Source organism: Morchella importuna (assembly GCF_003444635.1).
Source record: "Morchella importuna strain M04M26 chromosome Unknown Morimp01GS009, whole genome shotgun sequence".
Lineage (NCBI taxonomy): Eukaryota > Fungi > Ascomycota > Pezizomycetes > Pezizales > Morchellaceae > Morchella > Morchella importuna.
In genome coordinates, this window is record NW_025763406.1 from 54,142 (window position 1) to 71,862 (window position 17,721).

At 46.7% G+C, this 17,721-nt stretch overlaps 5 protein-coding genes across 5 annotated transcripts; 4 read left to right on the forward strand and 1 right to left on the reverse strand.

Moving 5' to 3' along the window:
- Nucleotides 1–1,597: 1,597 nt before the first annotated feature.
- On the forward strand, nt 1,598–4,037 carry LAJ45_03813 (uncharacterized protein; the record flags this gene model as incomplete). The annotated part of the gene is made up of 3 exons (XM_046113397.1): nt 1,598–2,024; nt 2,079–2,343; nt 2,486–4,037. 3 exons carry the CDS (start codon nt 1,598–1,600, stop codon nt 4,035–4,037), a joined length of 2,244 nt encoding a protein of 747 aa, XP_045973126.1.
- A 2,963-nt stretch (nt 4,038–7,000) lies between these two features.
- LAJ45_03814 (uncharacterized protein) lies at nt 7,001–8,485 on the forward strand (the record flags this gene model as incomplete). The annotated part of the gene is made up of 5 exons (XM_046113398.1): nt 7,001–7,275; nt 7,419–7,562; nt 7,633–7,812; nt 7,870–8,025; nt 8,098–8,485. The coding sequence occupies 5 exons, from the start codon at nt 7,001–7,003 to the stop codon at nt 8,483–8,485; spliced, it is 1,143 nt and encodes a 380-aa protein (XP_045973127.1).
- A 2,531-nt stretch (nt 8,486–11,016) lies between these two features.
- Nucleotides 11,017–12,645, forward strand: LAJ45_03815 (uncharacterized protein; the record flags this gene model as incomplete). The annotated part of the gene is made up of 11 exons (XM_046113399.1): nt 11,017–11,125; nt 11,203–11,258; nt 11,309–11,324; nt 11,383–11,412; nt 11,478–11,647; nt 11,729–11,772; nt 11,821–11,924; nt 11,988–12,070; nt 12,125–12,191; nt 12,265–12,357; nt 12,416–12,645. 11 exons carry the CDS (start codon nt 11,017–11,019, stop codon nt 12,643–12,645), a joined length of 1,002 nt encoding a protein of 333 aa, XP_045973128.1.
- Nucleotides 12,646–15,389: 2,744 nt separating this feature from the next.
- On the forward strand, nt 15,390–15,782 carry LAJ45_03816 (uncharacterized protein; the record flags this gene model as incomplete). The annotated part of the gene is made up of 2 exons (XM_046113400.1): nt 15,390–15,520; nt 15,635–15,782. 2 exons carry the CDS (start codon nt 15,390–15,392, stop codon nt 15,780–15,782), a joined length of 279 nt encoding a protein of 92 aa, XP_045973129.1.
- Nucleotides 15,783–16,223: 441 nt separating this feature from the next.
- Nucleotides 16,224–17,361, reverse strand: LAJ45_03817 (uncharacterized protein; the record flags this gene model as incomplete). Its single annotated transcript, XM_046113401.1, has 3 exons — nt 16,224–16,793; nt 16,857–17,084; nt 17,137–17,361. The coding sequence occupies 3 exons, from the start codon at nt 17,359–17,361 to the stop codon at nt 16,224–16,226; spliced, it is 1,023 nt and encodes a 340-aa protein (XP_045973130.1).
- Between the last annotated feature and the right edge of the window lie 360 nt (nt 17,362–17,721).

A 17,721-nucleotide genomic window follows, 5' to 3' on the forward strand; every position in this document is an offset into this window, starting at 1 on the left:
GAATACTTGGTTTTATCTCAGGGCATGATACCATGCAACCAAATTTACCACAGTATTGAATACCACGTCCGTCCGAACAGAGCCTAAGTTAATGTACCTTTCCATGCAGGGCAAAACCCCACTATGAGAACAAGGGCAGAGGTGTTCTACTGCCAAGGCACCTTTATTCTAAATTATAGCCAAACTCAGCACTATCATGCCTAGAGATTCTGAGATTGATACATTCTACTAGCTCATTCGATTCCATAAGAAGACTCTGGTAGATACGTACATGTATAATTGATAGAGGTCGGCTTGCTTTGCCACTACGCTATCAGGATGATGACATAAAATTTCCTCTTGATGGTGGCCTGGATTTCTATTTACCTGATTTTAATTTCCCTTGACCATGAGGTTGATATTATATGGGAAGCAAACGCTGTAACAGGTTGAATCTTCGCCTTTATCCTCTTATTGTTTGCCACTCATTTCTTTTTAACTCTGAGAGCTCTACTGCCCCATAAAGAGGATCCTTTATCCGTCACAGTACATCACTCGTTGTCCGTTTTTTTTTTTTTTTTTTTATTCCCGTTGGCGGCACCCAACCAAACGATACGGCAGGTATGGTGTAAAAAACTCTTAGAGTGACCATACCTACGCGCCTTACTAAAACTTTAATAATCGCTTACCATCTCAGTTTCTCTCATTACCTAGATGGGTTTTGTCTCGCCTGACCGCCAAGGGGATATTTTTCATGATATGAGTTTTTGGAGGACTTCCGATAGAGTATGATGTTCCAAGTGTTCGGTTCAGTTATCGGGGATATCTAGAAAAAAAATCAGAGGCCAAATCACATCCGAGAAGACCAAAGCTGGTCAAAAAAAGTGTATTCTTGATATACTTTACATATCATCTGCACCAGTTTTATCTAAGGAAGGTCTTGCATAATCTACGGGGTTGACAGCGTTGGTATTTGGAGGCGTAAACATACATGTAGAAACGCCTGACCCCGCATGTTCCTTCTAGGCTGCCGAGTTCACACATGCTAGGTGCGCACATACAGCCTAACGCAGTACCTACGGCACAACAAAAAACCATGACCATGACATGATCATCATGTTAGTATACACTGATATTTGGGCCCTACCAGGTGGTGAAGGATTTCAAAGCGCAGTAGTGGTTCGATGTTTAGACCTAAAATGACAGCTTTCAAAAAGAACCTCTCCCTGGAGTGGAATTTGGGTTGACCGGATTACCGTCTGTTCATTTGTTACGTTTCGTGAGGTTTCTATGATGTACCTCTCTATGCCCCAGTACACAAGGCTAGACCGTGCAGGTCCTGCTGCACATCATCTCTAAGTGGCCAAGCGTAACTGTTAAAACGAGATAGAATAGGACTTGGCAGTGTCACTGTCCAACCTAAGCCACGCTACCTGTATCCGTAATGGGCTAGCCTTGATCAACGGCAAGGATAAATAGATGACTAAGCGTCAATATTGACATTTGTATGGACGTCGTCGGTCCTTGTTCTTGTCTACAGCCCCACAACCGCCTTCCTTAACTTGTTTCTAGGACAGGCGCCAGCTCCCATATCCTACTTCCTGTTCAATCGTTTACTATGGGATTAATGGCATCTCCAAACCCTTCCTTAGATCCATCTTTGATTTCCTCGGTTTTTGTTGATCTTGCTTCTCCTTCCGCTTCTCAAATCATATCCTCTACTACTTACTCTCAGGCCTCTTCCGGCGCCGGAGCTGCAAATATCAACTCAATGGCCGCAGACATGACCGTTGCTGGTCCCACCGAAGAGGAACCCATTGCCTACGTTTCTACTGATTCGCGGTCGAGATCTGTATCTCAAGATATCCCATCCAAAATAAAATATGACGGCATCACGTATGAAGTACTTCGTCCAGAGCAGCTTGGATGTGACAGCAAGGATATTCCGCTCTTTGGCGAACGTAGGTCAAAGGCACGTGCCGCAAAACATAAGAAAAACCAAAGACGGAGGCCCGAAGAAACTGAATGGGAAAATAAGCGAAAATGTTTGTTCCCTTCTGTAACCAAGAAGGCATACCCATTTCTAACATCAACTACAGCAACGATCGAAGAGAGGTTATTCAATAGAGCTTTTGCCGGCTACAGCGAGTCAGATTTGATGGTGACCGGGGACGGGCTGCTTCTTCCTAGACTCCCTTCTTGGTTAAATTCCACCAGGGAGACCCAGCATGATGGTAGTCCAGGAGTTTTTATATGTAGCCCAAGCAAGGAAGACTTTAATTCACGATTTTTGGAGATTCTTGAAGCACTAGAGCCCATAGGGGTTGAAATCGGAGTGGCTAAGATCCGTGTTCCTGATGGATGGTATAGTTATAGTTTTTTCTTCTTCACACACAGTCCCTATCTCGTCTCCTCGTCTATTCCTGCATAGGCAAGAGGTTTCGTCCGGTCGAGCATTTCCCTATCCATGACGGGTTATTATACGAGGTATGCTAACAGGGACTAGCTTAGATGATCCCATACCATGGTCAGAATTCAAGAATCGCAACCCACACTCTTCGCTAGACCCAACCTCATACGTCGCTCAAAATGGGATAAGTCCCAATACAGAGAAACCTCCCGCCTTCTCTAATACCGCTGAGAATTCGAATGCTACGGAATCTCACCGCCGCCCAAAAAAATATGAATATACCTCCATAATTCCCCCGGCTGCAGTCGATGAAATGGGTATCCCTCAAGTTTTTAGCATGGACCAGCGTTTACCTCTTCACCCTGAATCCAGCTCTAGTATTGCACCTATCTACCATGTTACTTCAACCCCAAAGACACTTGTCTCTGGGACAGATTGGCTGAAGGACATTAACCTTCAGCTCGAACGGGAACGACGGATTGCAGCCCGCGACCCTTCCATCCAGGTTTATGGCAGCCTTCAAGAAGAGACAATGGTAGCACGTGGTCGAGATTGGCGGGAAATTCTTACAGGTGATAAAGGGGGGGTTTCAAAATATTCATCGGACAACGATGCCACAGAAGCGCTACGTTCTTACCTTGGTCTCAAGGACCCTAGATTAACTGAGCTCCCTGGCAATATCGTTCATGATTCAAAGCACAAGGTTACAGGTATTCACACGCCCTACCTTTACATTGGGCAAGCATACACCCTTTTTGCTCTCCATGCAGAAGACTATAATGCATTTTCATTGAATTACCAACATCTTGGCGCCCCCAAGACGTGGCGTGTCGTCTGCCCACGTGACTTTTACTTAGTTGAAGGCTTTGTTGATGGGGTTCTTCATCCTTCCTCCTCATCCGGAAAGGAACCGGCGAAATGCTCTCAGTTTGTTAGACATGCTTCATTGTTTTTGCCTAAAGAAACCTTAGAAACCGCTGGGGCACGCTCAATCCAGTTCAGTCAAAATCCCGGAGAATTAGTAGTTACATGGCCATTGGCATACCATCAAGGATGGAACGAGGGTGTGAATGTCAATGAAGCGTGTGGCTATGGTCATAAGGGGTGGAGGAAAGTGTTTGGATCCGGTGAAGATGATCAGAGTGAACACAAGGTTTATAGACCATGTGGTTCGAGGTGCATAGGTGATAATGCGCCTATCATTCTAAGTTTCGGACCAGAAGATTTGGAAGGAGTGGTTGACTGCGCTGGTGGTACAAGTGATGATACGATCTTGCCCGAGCTGACAAGGAAGAGTATGTCCACTGCTACTACCCCCCGCGCATCTGCTTCCGCCACTGGTCGTCGGAAGAGACCTAGGGCGCGGGAACTTGACGAGAGAGAGAGCCTGGGAATTATCAGTAACCCAGCAGCGCCTTTTAAAAAAACCAAAGTGGTCAAGGATGAGGAAGAAGATAACACGAAAATGGCTAAGGAGGCAGCAGTATTTGTTGGGGGGTCTCTCGAGCAGGATACGATGACGAAACATATAACGATGCACCGCGAGCAGCGGATTGAAGGAGATGGGGTCTCAGCGGAAGATGTTTTGATTCCCACTCAGGCCGGCATAGCCGCACCTGGAGATATTGTCAACCGTACAAAACGGTAGAGTGACGTCCTTAGGTAGTTACGTGGATCAGGCTAGATTACGTATTTAGGATTTTGCGGACCTTTTTTTGCATCTTTTAACACCTTACACTGTATAACGCCTTTCAACATTTTGGTATGGGAGTTCGTCTTTTTTTCATGTTCTTTTTACTAATGTTTTATTTGTATGTACTTACACACCATCGTATAACTGTACCAAATGTTCCTTTTTGGTCTGTAATTTATGGGTTATGTACGGGTGTTCTGGGTGGGTATTCGTTTCTTCATTTTGCAAAACGGAGTTTTGGTAGTAGATACTTGTAGGACGTTAGTAAAGCGGAGGTGGTATTTTACATGGTTGCCACTGGCTTTCTTTTTTTTTAAAAAAAAAGGACGACTCTTGGAGATTTGTTGTGTAAAGTACTTTAATTTCAACTGGAAAAGTAGTTCTTTTTAGGGAGTCCTCGATTCCCCCCAAACTATCGTTCTTATAATGTTCAATAGCGACGTGCGTTTCGGAATAAAGAAAGCTCACCAGAGAGGGAGTTCTACATAACCCCTGGTTCATGACTTGATCCATGAAGCCTATCCGGCAAAAGTCAAGCTCAGTTACAGCAATCAGAACGCTATATCGATTTCGACGTTGACAGGAGTCTGAATATATTGTAATATGGTGATTTCAGTCAGCTAGGTGTTACGTGGGGGTGTTATGATTCGGGCCCGATTACTTTTCTTTCTCCAGATTAGTTGCACACATAGATAGACTCTTTCTACAAGAGTACACACACGGACATGGTTCATGTCTTTGATGGAATTGGGTGGGGGTTATACTTGGTGATTTTAATATATTATAGTTTTCTTCTTCTTGATAGGGTGGAGAAGCGAGGAGGTTATATATGCCAAGGCTGGAGTAGGATGGGTACCCACTATCAGCACTGCCGTGCCAATATGGGGGCCTTGACATGGAATGCCCCCCCCCCCCCTTCCTTTTTTTAAAAATTTTTTTTTGTTTACATCACATTACTGCTAGGTACATGTTGTTAATGGCTGCCTGTATTATCTTACAAAGAACATGGTAACTCCCTTAACTGTGACCGGCGGGCGTCCAAAATACGCATTGTCAGGCATGGGATTCGGGACGAGGCAAGCTTGTCAGCAGCCCCGTTGAGTGCATGTATCAAGCACTTCCTCCCCTTTCTCAATGACGATCGAACGGGTTGATAGCCAGGCGTATGTGGTGTGGTAGTAACTGCATGGCACAAAGGAAATCACACCGCAGGGTTTGATCATGATCAGACGAATTCGCGCAAATTCGGAGGTTTAGATACAATACATGTACATATGTGGCTTGTTAACATGTTACAGCCTAGCCACTCTCCGCGGGAGGATCACGGCCTCTCACTCGCCGGCTACTAGCCGAGCATTTGACAACAGGGATACACACATGCCCATATTTGGACGGTTCCTCGTATTCATTCTACATGTAGGTACAGGTATGTACAAGATGTACCTATCGGTTTGCAACACTCTATGTTAGTAGAGTATACATGTAGTGCTATCGTGATTAGATTGTATTACTTGCCTCTTTCACCAAGTAGAAGCTGACACAAAATTAAGACCTAAGAATAGTTTGAGGAATCGTACAAGTCGCACCAACCAACACCCTTTGTCTCTATGTGGTTGCTATACTTATACCCTACTCCCTCTCTCCCTCTCTCCCTCTCCCTCTCCCCCTCCCTCTCCCCCTACCTACTCTACTCTGCCTGTCCCGATGCCGGGTCAGGTCACACGGAGATTAATTTCGAGTATCATACGGGTAGATTTCTTTAGTGCATGATTTAGACCACAATCCCTGTAGACATCATGCAATCCATTGCAGTACGAAGGGATCCATTTTACGCCGCGAACGGTTAAAACCGCAATCTAACAAACATGTGCCTAAAATACGAGTCTAGGTTTATTATTTTCCCTTTGAACAAAAATTTGAAAGGTTAAAAAATAAAATAAAATATCAAAAAAAAATGTTTCACTTAATGACGTGGTTCGAGGATTCGACCTTTGCCGGCTCTGCAGGAACGAAAAATGTTATGTACGCGAAGCTTATTCGGCTGTGAGACACACGAGGCAAAGAGTGAGGGTACATGTACCGTACTCTAGGTTTGTATGGATGTAGGTGCCTACAAGGGCAATTTCAGATCTTGTTCCGATTCTGACCTTTCACCCAAAAATAGACACAGCCAGGAAGACATCGCTAGGGCGTGCATGGTGGATGTGGGGTTCGCGAATGGTGAATCCCTGAATACGCACAATACCTGGGGGATTGGGGAGAGGAAGGGTCTGAGTTAGTTCTTACTTCTTGGTGGATGGACTTCCGGATAGTATTCCTTTGTTTGCGTTGTTTGCGGTTCAATAGTAACTGTAGATATGCACCAAGGCCAAGAGTTTCCCCGTACGGTTACCGTAAGAGTGTGCATACAGCGCAAGAAAAGGCAAATATACTCTGTCACGATCCCTGATTGGTTCTGTACCACGCTCATCCGTATTCCTCCCCCAACTGCCCGATTGTTTCTCCTCCCCGCATTTATTTGCCAAGGCCTCACTTTGTAGCTCGTGTGGTCACCAGGTCTACTGTTACCATCTACATAGAGAAAATGTGAGCCATCCCAGTCGTTTCTCGAGGAATCGTGCAACCAGTATGATGTTCTGGGAGAAGTATTTATGCTGGCTGTATGGCCCCCCTCCCACCAGCCTGCCCACAGCTTTTGGACAGCAACCGGTCGTTAGGTGTTCAGAAAGGAAGAAAACTCGGTATATCAACAACTAACCTTCGTTCAGTGTTGTGGATACCATTGTCGTTCGCTCTAAGGAATCAACGCTCGTTCAGCTCAGCAGAGATTAATAGTATAAATCTCGATTATCACGCATAGTCAATACCTAACTGAGAATATCTTCTACCATACTTTCGAGCTCTAATTCATCACCAACATGTCTTTCGCTAAATCCATATCCGGGGTTGCCCTCGCCATTGTCCTCCTCCAGGGTGCCATGGGAAATCCGGTCTCGAAAACTACCTATGTGTATGCCTCCGGTACTTCCAGCCCTGCTCCAAGCTCGACAACGGTTGAGTATGAAGGCCAATGGGATGCCTGTGACAACACTCCTGCCCCATATGGGTGCCCGTCTTCCATCTCTACATCGGCCTGCCCATCAATCTGTGCGGATTATATCAACGAGTGTGGAATGATGTATGGCGGTTGCTTGTAAGTATACCCTTTTTCTACCTTCTTAACTTAGATCGATTTATGAATCCTCTATACTTCCCCAATATCCCAATCTAACTACTGCACATCCCCTCCCCTCCCGGGTTCGAGTCATTGTTCCAACCGCTAAAACCTGTAATAAGCCCGGATCCCCAATGTACCGGCGGGACTGCATGGCCAACATTCTCAAAACCACCCTGCCCTACAGTCAGTCCCACATCTTCGGCTTGCCCAACTATCTGCGCAGACTACATTAATGATTGTGGCCAGATGTACGGCGGCTGCTTGTATGTTCTTAGCTCTCACTTCTCTAGCTCTATATCTGAATATCTAGCTTACAACGTATACTTTCTCTAGTCCTGACCCACAGTGCACTGGTGGAACTGCATTCCCATCTTTCTCCAAACCCCCATGTCCTACCACCACCACGGCACCACCGCCAACTATCACTACAGTTCCTGGCTCGACTACTACATGTAGCACATTTATCTGCTCAGACTTTATCAACAGCTGCGGTAGGATCGAGGGAGTCTGCTTGTAAGTTCCATGTGCCCGGTGTGTCTTTAGATATATCAAAATCTTAACCTCCTGTAGACTTGACCCATACTGTACCCACAATGGCGTCTTCCCGACTACCTACAGCCTAAGTCCGTGCACTACTATTACCGAAACTTATACCCCCTCCCAAACATGCAATACTATCTGCGTCGATAAAATCAATAGTTGCGGTCAGACGTACGGCGGCTGCTTGTAAGTTTCTTCAATCTTCCTTTTTTTCCATTACACCTGCCACCCGTACTAAAATATCATCCTTCTATCCAGCCCGGACCCAACCTGTACTGGTGGCACTGTCTGGCCGACATTCACCTCGCCCGCGTGCCCCACGGGAACTAGCTCCACATCAGTCTCAGTTACGACAATAACACCCGCGGCATCCCCTTCCACAACGTTGGAGACTGATACCGTCACTTCCTATACCAGCATTGCACCAAACACAGTCACGGTTACGTTCACTTCACAAACTGTGATAATCCCGTCTTCATCGTCGGCGGCAGTGGTGGCGGCCGGTAATGGAACACGTTCTGGTGGGGTGTCGCCCACTGTATCAGAGCAGGCGCCTCAGCCGATATTTACCGGAGAGGCAATGAGGAACAGAATGGGATGTGGAATTGTGGCGGTTGTTGTGGCGGTTGTTGTGGCGTTCTTGTAGTATGTCGGATGAATTAATGTAATAGGACCATGTTTTATTTTTTGTTACGGAATCATGATACGACCATGGGTGTTCTCATGAGCAGTAGTTAATTTACGAATTCCTTTCCCCACTCTGCCTCAAACATTCCCTATTGCGCGGTGTAGTATGGATAGGCTCAGCTGATGTAGTCGAATTTCCTCACGTTTCCTTAATTAAGCTTTGTTTATCAGCTCTCTTGAGCTTTCCTTAGCTACATCTTACATGTACGTATGTAGTTAACCTCGTACCAGCAGCATGTAGCTAGATAGCACAATACCAATTCAAATCAATTTCCTGAGTGTGTGTGTGTGTGAAATCAATTTCCTGAATACCTAGTTGTCTTATATTATGACCCAAGCGATCAAAAAAAAGAAAAAAGAGAAAAAAGAAAAGGAGAGGAAGAAAAAAAAACTCCCTACTTTGTACCCTGGCAGCCACGCCCATCGCGCATCAAAGTGCATATCCAACAAAATAAGCTTTCGCGCACCCTGCGAATCACAAGACCGACCGGGGAGGAGGACGGGTATCGATATGCAGGAACCAGGTTATGACACGTGATGCGGTTTTTGTTTCTCCACGGAGGTTTTTGTAGTACCGCTGGTCCGCGGGCGGGACGGGCGTAGGGACCTGGATTGGGAGATGGGGGGACGAGGTGGGAGTGTGTGTATATGTGTGGGTGTGATAGGTGTTGTGGCCAGGTATTGGATTGGATGACAGGAATAGGAACAGGAACAAGAGGGGTGAGGGGAGAAAGGTTGTTCCTGTGGATCAGCTCGGAGACATGGAGATTTGAGGGGAGTGGAGTGGCGAGTGATATGTGGTGAGGATGGATAGCGAATAGGCTTTCGTCCGCCACCCCGCCACCCCAACTGCGTTCTTACGGGGCCGGAAGGTATATATTAGCTACCCCGCACATCGATGTCTATGAGGCGAAGTAGTTGTACTTGTATGACTTGTATGGTATGATAAGGTGTTGTTCTACGCTGTATGGCAGCACGGGACCTGCGGATACTTGTCTGCCTGACTGCAAGCAGATATGTGTGCATACGAAATACGAATTTAAATACCAACATGATCCCCCATCCTCACTGCTGTGTACAAGTCCCACTTCCCTGGTTTTGAGTATCAACTACATGATGGGGCACCCGGGGTCGGCGATGTAAGCGCCGTGTGTGATATTGGAAGGCTGCGGGGGTGAGTTTCGTGGGTATGGGGCCTGCAGGTGGTCTATAGAGCGAGGTGAGTAGAGACTGCGCGTAGTAGAGGGGTTTGTCGGAGTGAGGCGGTATGCTGCAGAGGTAGTTACTTGTGGGAGGTGGTGGACGCTGATGACGAGGGTAGGGGAGACGCACGGGGCGTACGAGCTGCAATATTTACAATCTACTATTTACATCCTATAAACGAATGTGTACCGAGAAAGTTTCAATACAGCAGGTATAAATCTCATAGCTAACAAAAGGATATATGGGGTAGTCCCGGAGCTAATGGGAAGATCTGCTTGCAATTGCGTACAAGGTAATTAGGGCCCGGATACCTGTACTCGGGCTCAATATGTAGGGATGGAGCGGGCCACGAAAAAAAGCTTTTTGTTTTTTTGTTTCATTCATTGACCACGAAAAGATGCGGCCCACCCTAAAAATCTTTTTTCTTTTTGCTGCGGGGATGTAAGTAGATAAAGTAAGAGAGCGAGAAATGTTAATAGTAATAAATTAAATATATATACACATGTAGTAAAGCACTTGTAGCTATGTACATGTACATGTATCTCTCTATCTCTCTCTCAACCTCCACCTACACTCGGCTTCTGCTGATAACTTCACCCCACCTAAAACCCCCCGGCTCATTGCTAGCACGTATAACTAGAACCCTCCTCTCGCCGCACCCAGCACTTATTATTGCTCTGTATTTATCTAATGCTTCTTAATTCATTCTCCGACACCATCAATCCCGTATTGCGCCTATCATCTGTTTACATGACCGCCGAAATGGGCGTTCACCCTTCATGCATATGCCGAAGGACCACACACCCTCAGTAAACGAGAATAGGGTTTAGCGTCATGGGTGTCGAGTGATATAGTATGACGGAGATCACGTTACCCCGCAAAGCCGTTAATCGAATCTCGTCGGCTCAGCTTTTGAACTCTAGGTTTCGATTAACGGACTTTACTCTCAGCGAGGAAGAATCGCACTACTTCGACGATCGCATCCCACCCCACAACTACATTGACCCACAGGGCCTCCCTACAACCAGGGCCATCCTGTAAACAAGCACCAAGCTCAAGCAGACTGGCTGTGGTCATTTCCGAGGACCAAAAATTCTCAAAATCAGAAGACTATCATGATGACGTACGTCAGCTGAGGGGGGCAAAGACCTACCGATGCGGAAAATTGATGTCACGGTGCCACCTTTTGATTAAAACTCCTTATTTCTTCTTTTCTCCTTCCTGTCCCTGAATCTCTCAGATTCTTGACAAGCCCTACCGAATCTTTACTACTCCAACACGCCCAATATGACAAAGCTCAAGAATCCCCTCCTGCCGCTCTATGTGCTGTTTAGGCACAATCCTAATGACCAGAGAATTTCGGGGGTTGGGTGGATGAATACTGATGCGAAGAATCGTGAGTTTTTTGATAGAGGAACTTCTGTGTTCATTCTGCGGGAATGGATAGCTAATTAGAATAATTAAATCTGATAGACTTTGTTGCGTCTGTAGGCCTTTCTATCCTTTTATATGTTGCCTGCTGTTTTATCGTGAGTGGAATATATTGATATTGAGTCCTGAACTCTTGGCGTAAATAAAGTTAGCCGAATTTGTTGGTATGTTGGCTATGTCCCTGGCTGCTGCTTTTCCGCGCGCAACTGATGTGCCGAATAGGAACTGTTTTGTTTTTGTTCTTCGCATTCGGTAATATAATTATTCACATCTAGTGACAATCGTGCATCCCTGCATTTCTGCTAATCCTTCAACAGGAGGGACCCAAGTTGCAAGCACAACTGATGTCCAACATGGAACAACAAGTACCACCATGTCCGCCTCTGATACTAGTATCCTTTTGTATATTGCTCTTAGCTTTGGCTTCAGTTTGGCGGTTAATGCCTGGATATTCTTTCGGGTCAGTGGAGGCTTGTTCAACCCTGCTGTAAGTAAATCCGGATCCCATATCATTCGTTGACTTCCAAGTATGACCTAGTTGGTGGGTTTCTGATTTTGTATCCTGCAGGTCACGCTAGCATTGGTGTTGGTGGGAACGATGTCGTTGCGCAGGTAACGGACTCTTCACGATCTGTCACTCGACCTACTAAGCAACCGCAGGGGAATCTATATATGCATATCCCAAATCGTGGGGGCTATTGCTGCTTCAGCAATCATAAGCGCCTTACTCCCAGGACGCCTGTCAGTCGAGGCTTTACTCACTGGTGAGTTTTTTCTATATCCAGAGGGCTGTTTGAGAAAACCACACTGACTAGAATGGGCGGCAGGCACGAGCGTTGTAAGAGGGTTGTTCATTGAGATGTTTTGTACCTGTCTGTTGGTTTTTACGATATTGATGTTGGCTGTTGAGGTATTGTTTTCTACTGTGAATCTCTCTCATACGGTAATTTTGACGAAATAATAGAAACACCGAGCAACATTTATTGCGCCAATCGGTATCGGATTGGCGCTTTTTATCTCCGAGATGGTTGGTAAGTTGAACTCTCACCAGAGAAAGGGATCCGGAAAGTTCCTCCACTGGCCGCTAATATTTATATCACTCAGCTGTATTCTATACCGGTGGCGCTATCAATCCCGCCCGTGCCTTTGGGCCCGCAGTTGTAGTGGGAAGTTTTCCTGGCTATCATTGGATCTACTGTAATCTCTTGAAATCTTTAACCTCTTTTCTTCTTCGATATCCTAACACATATAATAGGGGTTGGACCCGGTCTAGGTGCAATGTTGGCTTCTTCCTTCTACAAGCTAATCAAGATCCTCGAATACGAGTCAGCAAACCCAGACCAAGATGCAATGGAGCGGAAAAAAGACGAGCATGAAGCTAAGACTGGCCACAGGCCTAGCGATGCAAGTACGTTATCGCCGACCTTGAATGCTGAAGGTACTAGTGGCGGAGCAAGGGGTGGGGAGGGCGCAGGGCTTGCTTAGAGGATGTAAAACATGTAATGTGGTGGCGGAGAATGCAAGATGGGTGTGGTGAGCAGAGGTAATTTTTTGTACACCTACTTTGTCTATTTGCATGGGAAAAGTTCACAAAGAACAGGTCGCGGGACCACACGTACAATAACATAAGGGTCTGGGGAAACGATCCCATGGCGGGGGTGGGGGTGCGGTGTGTATATATTCAAGTAGTTATAGGAATGGGTATGAGATAATTGTGCTTGGGCTTCGTATATATATAATCGGTAGATTAGTGTCGATACTTTGCTCAAAGAAGTTTTATATATAGCGTCATAGTTACTTGTAGCTATCTCCTTGAACATTTAACCTAGTTAAACTAAACCATCCTGTCTGGATCATGACACATCACTCGAACATGTGCTTTCATTTTTCATTTGTCTAAAATACTACGGGAGCGGCGGTGGATGAGATGGGGTAGTTCAGGGGACATTGCCATAACTGTAAGGTTGCATGCAATTAATGAATTAAACAAAAAAAAATCTACAAGACACGTGCGGCCGGTCCAGATATAATAGTCCGGACTACTCCTCATCTCTAGCGTCCTTCAAAGTTCCCCACCCATCTCCTCGTTCTCTTCTTTCCTCTTCCGCGCTCTCGTCCTGTCCATTTCTCTCATATACGTGTCTTGTAGAACGGATTATGTGAGAAAAGGACACTACGTACTACATCTAGTTGCCACATGTTCTCAGTTTATCCTCCCATCCTATGAGTATCTCCTCCTCTTCTTTCCCCACATTTCACCGCCAAAAACTGTATCGGAAACTTTCTGCATGGCTCCCTCACCTGTGTACATGTACGTACATAGCGTCCATGACACAAAAGCCAAACTGCATCTCTACGCGCATCTACATACCCGCACTATCAACCTTCTTTCCGAAAAACTATTACGGCGCAAGGGATTATTATCTCAACCCGAGTACACCGGTTTAGAAATATAGGGAGCACACCGTTCAAGACGTTGAATATATCCTGTGTGAGATAAAATAAAGATAAAGTTTAGGTTGCGCCGAATTAAGCTTCTAGATAATTATAGTGAGGTATTAATATTCTACTACCCCTACCCCCCTTTCAATCACCATAAGGAAATTGGAGTATATTCTGATATATGTAGTCATGTTGACAGGGACTCTGGCCTAGGAAATATGACCCGCGCGTGTAGCTGATCTTGGACTATGTGTGGGAGTGGTGGTTGGGCCTAATCACCGCTGCGGATCGCTGCGGGCCACTGCTTTTACTCATTTCGTGGCCTTAACCTATGGCGGTGCTTTCTCTTTGTGGGGTAGCTAGGGGAAACAACTACAGAGTTCGGGCCGTTGCGCAACTTTGGTGCGCCTTGTCGTATGTTCTTCTTTTCTCACTATGGTTATCAGAAGAGCTTGCCCCAACTTAATTCTTCTTCGATTTATCAGGTCGACTTGAGTTGCTCTTTTTTGCGGCGAAAACCCGTGCCTTCCGCGCAGCCTTCCGACAGACTAGAAGCCTCCACCCAGCAAGTAGAGTACACCTCATACCCACATGAGCAGGAGACTGAACCCTCATTGTGGATCCAGTGCCGTGCGTGTTGTTGGCGAGAGAGACACACAAGGCCGCCTACCAGTAGGTACATGATGTAGTTAAGGTTCGCGGGGGTTAGTCCGATCGAATCAGAAGACGTTTTTTCGGGTATCGATCTGGGCCATGGCGCATCATGCCTATCACAGCCAGTCACTCGACAACGATGCCTACGCCACAGCTTATCCCAGCCAGACGCGCGCGCCTGAGAAGCTGGTACTAAGTCTATCTGCCATAGCCATAGGGCTGATTGGAAACCTGATGACGGCGGCGGGGATCTCGAGAGGCCTGGTTTATTCTATGGGAGAAACCTGGATACTGTTTAATTGGGTATTTGACATCATTGCCATTTCCTTTTCTCACCGCGTTCCCCCTGGCATAGGTATATCCGTCTATCAAGTTACATGCTTAGGCTATAATTAATATATTGACGTTCACAATTGGCTATAAGGGATCAACCATAGACGTGAAACTCGACAGAGGATGTGGCTACCCGCTTAATCAATTGTTTCTCCAGGGGGGGAGAGGGAGGGTCTATTATGCGGAAGTGGTTGTGTGTGGCCGTCGTCGAAACGTGCAAGGGGTGGTGGAGGGAGGGGGGATTGGATTGACTGCCATGCAACAACAATAACAAGTCATTTGGGGAGGGCTATCCCGGTAGTTATCCGCCTGAGGAAAGGATAACAGTGGTACTGATTTTAATTTGTTCGGTATACCTGCAGTATGTACTCTACATTACTTTGATGGAAGGTTTTGTTTGAATATTAAAGGAGACTGGTTTCCCTCCTCTCTCTAAATGCTGGCTGTTTGTTCTGGCTGTCTGTTGCTGTATACTATTTTTCTTTTCTCGCTTAGGATTCTTTGTTGAATTTCTTGAGTGGCCGACATTCGTTTATTTCTTGGTTACAGCCAGTTAGTGCTTATATCTTATCAGATCTCGGTAGCAGACTCAGAAACTATCACTCGCAGTAATTCAACCCTCATACTCAAACCAACCATCTACACCACATTCTATCCCCCACCACGCTCATTAAACCAAAAAAACACCCATTCCAAACACTCCTTCCAGCCCACCACAAACATTTCAAACACCCAAGCCTCACCTCACCACATCACAAACTAAACACCACAACCACCACCACCACAAAACACAATTCACAATGGCTCTCACCGTCCGCGAACCAATCTTCTGGAACCGCTTCTCCCTCTCCGCCCACCAGGCTGCCGAGATCCGCTCCATCATCTCCGACCGCGCCGACACCGAGAAGGCCGACGGCGTCACTACCACCGTGTTAGCTTTCCCCTTGTCCCGTCCCTTCCTTCCCTTCCCTTCGATTCAATTCACCCCTTCGTTCATTCCTCGGCCGATGCAATATTTTTGCTAACAAAGCAGTAACAACAACAGTACCCCCACCCCGACCCCATGGCTCTCGAAGCAGCAGAAGAAGCGCCGCAGATATTGGATCTTTTGTTGGATTGTCATGGTCGTTATTGTGGCGCTGTGTGGTGCGCTTGCGGGTGTGATTACGTATTTGAAGAATTCACATGACTGAATTGGGAGGATAGAAGTGGAGGGTGGGGGGTGGGGGGTCCGTTGAGCGGATCAAAAGGGCGATGGCGGTGTATTAGTGATATTTGGAGTTTTTTGTTCAGGAATGGAGTTATGGATATGGTTCTTTTTCCTTTTTTTTCCTCTACATACTATTTTTTTTCCCTTCCCCTTTCTACTCTTACGCTCATGTAGGCAAGATATTTACTTTGATGTTTGTAATATCTACTGAGCTGGGAAAATAAAGAGATGCATGCCATGCTCTCAAAACGCAATAAAATAAATATCGCTTTTTATGATAATAATACTGATTGTCCAGGAATACTTGTATGTGAATAACAACTAACCACAGTACCAATAGCTATATGAAAAAAATAACAGATACGAAATAAATGCTAGTCCTAATAATGATAAATCCTCCCCTCTTTTCTACCAGTACATACATCTAGTTGTTATTATTCTTCTTCCCCTTCGCCTTCACCTTCTTTCCTTTCCCGGCAGCGGCACCATCAGCGGCAGCAGCACCATCAGCAGCAGCAGCAGCCGCCTTCGTAATCTTCGTTAACCTCAGTACCGTATTTGCATCCAGGTCCGTCTCAGACAAGACCTCCTCTACATCCCCCGCCGCCGCCGCATCTCCTGCAGCCGCACCGTCGCCCGCAGCTGCTTCCGTCCCATTACCCGCCGCCGCACCAGCACCAGCATCAACCGCCGTACCATTCCCAGCAGCAGCATCCTCGCCCACAGCAGCAGCCCCACTCCCCGCCGCAACAGCTGCCGCAATCTCGGCGGCTGTGGCGTCTTCCACTAGTAGGTTCTCAGTAAAGATGCACCCCTCGGGATCGTCCAAGGTATCACAGGTGTTTCCAGCACCCGTCGGATCTCCAATCTCGCCGGGGGCGAATGTGCCTGACTGGAGTGCGACCTGTGGGTCGCCGCCTACAGAGTCAATCTGGACGGCGAGTTCGAGAGCGATGGCCTTGTTTGTTGCTGCCGCGCCGGCGCTGGCTGGGTCCTGTTTTTTGGGTATTAGTTATGTGTTATATATCTAACATGGGAGAGAGGGGGGGGGGCTAACTTGGTGTTGGGTCAATGCGGCGATCTCGGGGTTAACGGGGGTGATGCTGGTGCAGAGGACACTGGCGAGACCGACGCTACCTGTGTTGCGCTCGAGGGTTCGGTATACGAGGGCTGCCACCATGCCGTCGACGGCGCCAGCGGCTTTTGCATTGGTGAATGCTTGGTCTGCAGTGGCTTGTTGGAGGCAGTCGGCATCCGTGATCTTGCCAGCACCTTTTATGGCCGCCTATATATGCACTATTAGTATCTTCATATATCGTAGCAGAGGAGGGACATACAGCATTCCCCAAGAGCCCAAACACAGGATCCGCAATCTCGTCGGGATTATCGAGGTTGAGCGCGGCGCCGGTGAGTGTGAGGAACTTCTCGTGCGAGTGTTCCTGCGGAACCTCACGCCTTCCGAGTGTTCTGTGGGTTGTTGGGCTGCGGCGGGCCTTTTGCTGCGTGAGCGTGCGTGCGGAGACGAGGGTGAGGAGAAAGGTGAGAGAGATTGTGAGCTTCATTTTTTGGAGTATTTTGGGGGGGGGTGTTATTTAGTTATTAGGGGAGCCGGCCCAGGTATGCTGTGTGTATGAAAAGAATAGGAGCCAAAGAACGTAATTGAGCCAGTCAAACAAGTCGGAAGGTCGCGCAGCGAGCGATATTAGGAAAACGGAAGAAACTAATAGTGGGTAGAGAAGAGAATGAGGAGGAGGGAAAAGAACAGTCAAAGTCAAAGACCTTATAAATAAAATCGTTATTGAGTAGATCAACATATAAAACACATATCTCGTCAGATCCACGGGGATCACGAGAAATAAGCTATGTGGTACAGTTTCTGTACTGTAAAGAGACGAAACTAGGGCAGTTTCCTCTTGTCCCAA